General features: G+C 27.4%; 2 protein-coding genes across 2 annotated transcripts, besides 11 other annotated features; one reads left to right on the forward strand and one right to left on the reverse strand.

The window, feature by feature from the left end:
- The first annotated feature begins 10 nt into the window (after positions 1 to 10).
- Positions 11 to 55: a sequence feature (AT_rich).
- A 57-nt stretch (positions 56 to 112) lies between these two features.
- Positions 113 to 2,122, forward strand: CMU_028160 (adenosylmethionine-8-amino-7-oxononanoate aminotransferase family protein; the record flags this gene model as incomplete). The annotated part of the gene is made up of 1 exon (XM_002140119.1): positions 113 to 2,122. The coding sequence occupies one exon, from the start codon at positions 113 to 115 to the stop codon at positions 2,120 to 2,122; it is 2,010 nt and encodes a 669-aa protein (XP_002140155.1).
- Positions 1,957 to 1,985: a sequence feature (AT_rich).
- An 8-nt stretch (positions 2,123 to 2,130) lies between the features above and the next one.
- Positions 2,131 to 2,331: a sequence feature (AT_rich).
- A 66-nt stretch (positions 2,332 to 2,397) lies between these two features.
- Positions 2,398 to 2,442: a sequence feature (AT_rich).
- Positions 2,443 to 2,451: 9 nt separating this feature from the next.
- On the reverse strand, positions 2,452 to 7,221 carry CMU_028170 (uncharacterized protein; the record flags this gene model as incomplete). Its single annotated transcript, XM_002140120.1, has 1 exon — positions 2,452 to 7,221. The coding sequence occupies one exon, from the start codon at positions 7,219 to 7,221 to the stop codon at positions 2,452 to 2,454; it is 4,770 nt and encodes a 1,589-aa protein (XP_002140156.1).
- Positions 2,557 to 2,640: a microsatellite.
- Positions 2,662 to 2,748: a microsatellite.
- Positions 3,413 to 3,472: a repeat region.
- Positions 4,575 to 4,612: a sequence feature (AT_rich).
- Positions 7,152 to 7,203: a sequence feature (AT_rich).
- A 251-nt stretch (positions 7,222 to 7,472) lies between the features above and the next one.
- Positions 7,473 to 7,519: a sequence feature (AT_rich).
- A 26-nt stretch (positions 7,520 to 7,545) lies between these two features.
- Positions 7,546 to 7,622: a sequence feature (AT_rich).
- The last annotated feature ends 40 nt before the right edge of the window (positions 7,623 to 7,662 follow it).

A 7,662-nucleotide genomic window follows, 5' to 3' on the forward strand; every position in this document is an offset into this window, starting at 1 on the left:
AAAAGAGAAGATAATAAATATCTTAATTTTAATTATTATATATTTTCTTTTTTAACTTGATTCTTTTAGCTTTAAATATACTTTAATAGTTTTGTTGGAATATTTTAATTTAATGACTAACATATTTATAACAGCTACAGATACAGATGTAGGTAAAACTACAATTAGTGCACTTTTATGCTTACATTATGGATGTAGTTATCACAAGGTGATTCAATCTGGAGATCTTGAAAATAGTGATAGTATGACAATTTCACAACTAGTACCTAATGTGAAGATATATCCTGAACAAATAAAATTAAAAAAGTCGCTATCACCTAATTTAAGTGCAGAATTTGAAAATAAAGAAATAAGTTTATCTGATTTTAATTTTGATTTACTTAGTCAAGATAATGTTATTATAGAAGGAGTAGGTGGAATTTTGGTACCTTTATCAGATAAGTTAGATATAATTGATTTAATAGAATATTCTGGAATGGTTACTTTATTAGTAGTTCCATCACGATTAGGCATGATCAATCAGGCTAGGATGGCTTTAAATTTATTAAAAAATAGGAATATTAACATTATTGGATTTGTTACAAATGGTGAATATAGACCAGATGATTTTAATGTTATTTCAAGATTAACAGATACAAATCATTTATTTCATATACCAACAATGAAGATAATTAATCATGAATCTTTAAAATCACTTAAAATTCCAACAGATTTATTCTGTTCTATTGAAAAAAATGAACATTTAGGAATATGTAAGAAAATATCTGAATATAATACAAATAATCAATTATTATGTTTAAATTTATGTGAAAGAGATAGTAAAATGATTTGGCATCCTTATACACAACATGGAATTGAATCAGAATTTAAATGTTTTATATCTGGATCAGGCAGTTTTTTGATAGATGAAGAAGGAAATAAATGGCTAGATTTAATTAGTTCTTGGTGGGTTATAACTTTTGGACATTGTGATAAAAAATTATCAGAAGCAATTACTAAGCAAGTAAAAACTTTGGATCATATAGTATTTGCAGGATATACACATGAACCTGCCATTAAATTAGCTGAAATGCTTTTAGATTTAAATTCTCAATATTTTCATAAAGTATTTTATTCAGATAATGGTTCAACAGCAATTGAAGTAGCACTTAAGGCTGTAATACATTATTACCAAAATAGAGGGCAAAGGAATAGAATTAGTTGGTTAGCTTTAGAAGGAGGTTATCATGGTGATACATTTGGAGCAATGTCTGTTGGTTATTCATCAAATTATTTTAAACCTTATTATGAGTTTTTATTTCAAAAGATTCATTTTATACCATATCCAGAATCATATGATGATACTACTGAAGAACAATGGCAAATAGATTGTGAATTAAGTTTAAATAAAGCAAAATATATTATTTCATTTATTGGAAAGGAAAATATAGCTGGTATGATCATAGAACCACTAATACAAGGTGCTTCTGGTATGAGACAAACTCGTCCTGAATTTCTTAATAAATTATTAAGTATATGTAAAGATAATGAAATTATTGTAATATTTGATGAAATATTTACTGGATTTGGACGTACAGGAACTTTATTTGCTTATCAACAACTTAAATATATTCCTGATATTTTATGTTTATCTAAGGGAATAACTGGAGGAGTTTTACCACTATCTGTTACATTATTTCCTCAATATATTTATGATGCTTTTGTATCAGATAATATATCTACTGCCTTTATACATGGACATTCATTTACTGCTAATCCAATTAGTTGTTCAGCTGCAATTGCAAATTTATCTAGAATTAATAGTGAAAATACTTTTGCACTTATTCAGAAAATTAATGATGCAAATTCAGCATTTATTTTAGAACTTAAAAAAAAGTTTGAGGATAGAATATATAACTATTTTACGAAAGGTCCCTTATGCGTCTTTTCTTTAAAAGATAAGTACGAAAATTATGGATTAAATTTTAATATTATAATTAAAAAATGTTTGGAAAGAAAATATCTTATTATAAGGCCTTTAGGTAATAGAATTTATCTTCTTCCACCTTATGAAATTGATATAGAAACTTTACAACAAGCCCATAAACTTATCATTGAAGCTCTATTTGAACTTAACATTTAAAAAAACACTTTTTTAGTATATATTTAAAAGATAAATTTATAAATTTCATAAAAAATAATGAATTAACATTTTAAATATAAAATAACACAATTATTTAATTTAAATATTTTAGTTTAGAAAAATTAGGGAATACTTAAATAATTTTTAATTAATTTAATTTCTTTTGGGATAATTTTAATAATTTCATTTTATTTTTATATAAATTTATAGTGATTAAAGCTATTTGAAAGTTAATGTCACTTATTTAAACTTCAAAAGTTCTCAAAATCTTATTCTTAAATAAAATAATATATTTCTAACTTTCTTTATATATTAAATTTGTTAATTGCTCATTCAAATTTTACACTTTTTTTCAAGCTCATAATTTCTTTTCTAAGTTTTATAGCAGAGGCACTCAATTGTTCTTCATTATCCGTCGCCTGTTGAGTATTTACTGATGATGGGGATGATAGTGGTGGTGGTGGTGAGATACTTAAACCTGGTGTAGATGGTGATGGTATTAGTGGTGGTGGTGGTGGAATACTTGAACCTGGTGTAGATGGTGATGGTATTAGTGGTGGTGGTGGTGGGATACTTGAACCTGGTGAAGATAGTGATGGTATTAGTGGTGGTGGTGGTGGTGGTGGGATACTTGAATCTGGTGAAGATGGTGATGGTGATAGTAGTTGTGGTATATTTAAGGAGCCAGTAACATCAAGCTGGGGAGGCAAAAGAGGAACTTTTGTTGAGCTTCCATCTGAAACTATATTTGATGAAGATTTAATACTTTTATTTATGCCAATATATACACATTTAATCAAGGCTACAATAGTACTACCAGCTTCTAACATTTTACCATGAACATCATTAGCCGTATTTTCATCAATCTTCCCATTACAAGTAGCAATTAAAGGTGTATTTCTTTTGTTTCCTGAATCATCAACATAATTAAAGGTAGCAAATTTATTTCCAGAGGAAATAGGGATTTGTGTGAAGACTATCCAATTAAGAACATAATAAATGGTACCAGTATAAGTAGTCCAAGTCATTTCTATAGCTCCTATAACTTTTTTTGTAATTAAGGGGCTCCTATTAGGAACAGTCAACTGAGTACTAGTAGGGCCACTTGGATATTTAAAATTATATAATGGAAGTGGTAAACCACAAAATACTTCTACAATTTGAGTTCCTGATATTACAACTGTGTTATTTATTAAAGATAAGTATGGAATATAGACAGATCCAGTACAAGGTGGAATAACTGGGACTATTATATTAGACATTTGACTAGAGAATTGGCCAATTGTTTCACCCTCTAATACAGAACTTTTTTTTTCAGTTATTGTAAAAGTTACAACACCAGAACTTCTAGTCCAAATATATCCAATACCACTTGAAGGATTTACAGAAGTTATTAAAATATTTTCTGGTGAATGGGTAGGCATAGAATCTTCAGGTATAGGACGTGTATTCTTGGCTATCATCATAATATTAGTTCCCGGCAATACAGTTTGTCCATAAACTGCCATGCTCAAGAATACTATATTAGTACCCATACATTCCATAATAATTGGAATTACTTGATTTTGGTCAATACTATCTACACATATAGCTTCCCCAATATTTTGACCTGGAATAACGTAACCAATTATTCCCTTATTTTTGAAGTTTATAACACACTTTTCAGTTGTAATTATAAAACAATACCCATTTCTTTCTATATTTTGAATAACATTTGAATTTGAAGGATCAGGAGGAGGTGAAGGTGGTAAATCTCCAACATTTTGAGTTTTTAAAGAGTCACAAATTATCTCAAATAAAAGAGTCCCTGCATCTTGTCGGGATCCATCTTTTTTTAATAACTCTTGAACATTAAGAAGAACTCCAGAACAAGGTGAGGTAACAGATACTTTTTGGGTAACTTCTCCATTTATAATAATAGTTACATATATAATCTTCTCATTTATAGTAATTGGAATTGAATGATTACTTTCTATTATTTTGTGAGAATTACTGTGTAAGTTAATATTATCAACATAAACAGTTGTGGGAATTTTACAAAATGCACTGTACTTCTCCTGTCCACTTATATCCTTAGCAATATATGATCTTATTACATCATATAATAAGGATTCGGTTTCTCTTGAAATATATTTTGGGGGAATTACAGAAGAGCATCTAATAGAGGTAACCTTTGGACCATCTAAACTTTTTAATGAAATATCCAAAGAATTTACATCTAATGTTGGAAATGTTCTTACACCATCACAAGGTGAATGAATATCTGCAATTGCAACAGATTTTGGACCTATTTTAAAAGCAAAATACCCAATTTTTTCACCTTCACGAACATTTGAAGAAGTTTTTAAATGATAATGTGTATTCCCTTGAATTTTTGAATATAAAGATACTTCATCATTACTTTCAAGTTGATATAATGGACTTCCCCTATTATGAATTTTTACAACTTGGGAATTTATATTTTCATATTTATCTTTATATTTTAATAAACTAGATGGATCATATAACCAATAATTACTTTTTGTATTACATTTAATTTCAACAAATACTTGACCTGCTTGAACAGATACTGATTTCTCAGTATCTAGTCTATGTTGTAAGATATTTTTAACAGTTCCTGAACAAATACATTCTATTTGTTCATTAAAATATTGATCATCTTTTTTTTTAATTCTGATATTTCCTATTATTTGACCCACTTTACACTTTTCTAAATTCTCCATTTCTACACTACCTGCAGAAGTAATCCCAATACGCCTATATATATGTTTATTATATTTGTATTCTTGAACAAAAAAGTTATAATTATGATTATATGATTTAGGTACAAATAATCTACTAGGACTGGGGGGTTTTTCATATCCAAAAACTGTTGGTATATAAATAAGGCCTTCTCCGTCTTTCCATTCTGGATCCTCACTTAAGGATTTCACATCAGTAGGCATTAAAGATGAATAATCTTGGCTTTTCCATGCTAAATATGCGTATGGCCATAACTGTAATGGAATTGGTAGTGACTTATTAGTTGGTACTGCAATTCCAAGTTCCATTGAATTATGAGATGTAGCTAAAATTTGTTTGATTAATTGTTCACTGCTCACTTGAATAGAAATAATCACTTCTCCTAAATGACACATCTCTAAATTATCTTTTAACTTATAAATATCTCCAGTTGCAGGAGAAATTAATTTATGCTTAATATATGTTGTTCCTTTTTGACAAAATAAGGATCCTATTTCTGTTCTTTTATATACTTTCTTTGATTTTCTGGTATGAGATGAAACATCTATAAATAAATTACCTAAAGCTTTAATATATAACATACTACCTTTAGTAGTAATTTCAATGCATTTAGAAATATCTTGAGATATTTGAACAATGCTAGATTTGTCAATAGATACTGAGTCATCATCTTCATTATATACAATTTCAGCATCTTTACTTAAAGGTTCAATACATGCTAATTTAATAATTATATGATTGGAACTTTGTGACTTATTATTTACTTTATTATATATCGTCCTATCTATCTTCCCAGTACATGTTGCAATTAAATTAACAACTTTTTCTATTTTATTAGCTGTAATACAAGAAAAATATCCCAAAATCTCACCTGCAATAACATTCACATTTGTATCTAAAGACACCATATTAAAAACGGGTTTACCAGAAGCACCAGAAGCTACGGCTATTTTAGTATTGGTAGTTGCTTTAATTAATACAATACAATCATTATCCTGAGGATTCGGAGGAACCCAATCTAATATTGTTGTAAGAAAACTAGGCGTTAAAATATCTATTTCCTTAATATTACAAATTATCTGAGCTATAGTATATCCAGTATCAACTGAACCTTCAAATTTTGCAATAAGAAAACCAGGACATGGTAAAGGAACTGGATATTTATTCTCATATCCCGTTTTTGAATCTTGAAATGTATATAGACCAAAATTTGGCTTATCAACATAACAGTAACCACTATTAAAAGTAGTCTTACCATAGTACCTAACAGATATTTCTGCCATTAAAAAATGATCTCTTCGTTTCATTGATATAATAAAAGGCCCATTTACAATTGCTCCACAAAAAGTATCATTTATTGGTACTACTTCATATTCATTAACAGGAGAAATTCCTATATTCGTAGATTTAGTAGCCTTCATTATATTATCAAGATATATTGGTGTTGTACTTAGAGTAACATTTTGAGTTGTCTGTAATATAGCACTCTGATAAATAGTAACCCATTTAGGAGTATTGTCACATTTCACTCCTATAATCTCCTCATCTTTATTTTCTATTGACCCTGATTTTAATAATTTTAAAGTTCCTGAACAAGCTGTAAAAGTTTTTACTGAATTTTCATGCCTATGACCAACTTCTCTATAAGTAAATATTCCTATTTGATCTTCTACTCCAACATATGTGTCTAATTTTAAATTAGATTGATGATAACCATATAATTTTGTTGATACACTACCATAATTCTCTTTATATTTACATTGAAACAAACCATGGTCATAAATATAATATCCATGAGTAATATACTTTGTAAAACCTATACATTGAATTAATAATCTTAACTGTCCAAAATTACTATAATCTAATAAAACAGCATTACATGGAGACTTTATTATCATATATAGTCGCTTTTTAGCTCTTCCGTTTGATTTTATAAACCATTTAACCTCTGCTAAAGTTTGATTAGTTTTAATATATTCCATAGGAGATATGTTACACTTTGTTTGTGCTTCTTTATCAAGCATATATTTCATTTCACCACAAGAACCAGTAACCCAATGACCAGGTTTATGAGTTATAGAATTTTCATTAACAATTTTACCTTTATGATTAGTTCTCATAATTTTTTTTACTTTTTTACCAAACATAGAACCAACAGATTTTATTGTAGATAAATTACCACTAGTTTTTGTTTTCTTTTGTTTCTTATTACCATTAATAAAAGCACTTACTAATATAGAATATTGTTGATGATTTAAAATTTTTAAAATAGAACAAACTAATACCCAAAATAATATCAATTTAAACTTTTTTACTAATATATTATTATTAGTATATTTGGGATTAAAATAACACATCTGATAATATAGAACATAAAAAAATTAAAATATACGGATAATTTAAATTATCTGGTCTATTAGTAGCTATTTTAGTTTTAAAATATTATTACAGGTATCGCATGAACCAAATCTATTAATAAGATCTCATGAATCATTAAGCCGCTTAATAGCGGCCTAAAAACTTTTTACAATATAGGTGATAATTTAATAATATATAAGGCGCCAGATTTATATTGTTGCAATACAGTAAACTAAGGTATGTATTTTCCATTATATCTAAATATTATTATATTCATAATTTTAATTTGTAATAATTCACGTATCTAATGGTGAATTCTCCTCTTATATTTATTTTTAAATACTTTTAAAGTCATAATTCTAATATAAAATAATTCATATATAAAGGATTATAATATTATGTAGTTATCAATATTTTCTCTATTCATACAACTTTTTTTT

Source organism: Cryptosporidium muris, genomic scaffold (assembly GCF_000006515.1).
Source record: "Cryptosporidium muris RN66 scf_1106632353999 genomic scaffold, whole genome shotgun sequence".
Taxonomy (NCBI): Eukaryota; Apicomplexa; class Conoidasida; order Eucoccidiorida; family Cryptosporidiidae; genus Cryptosporidium; species Cryptosporidium muris.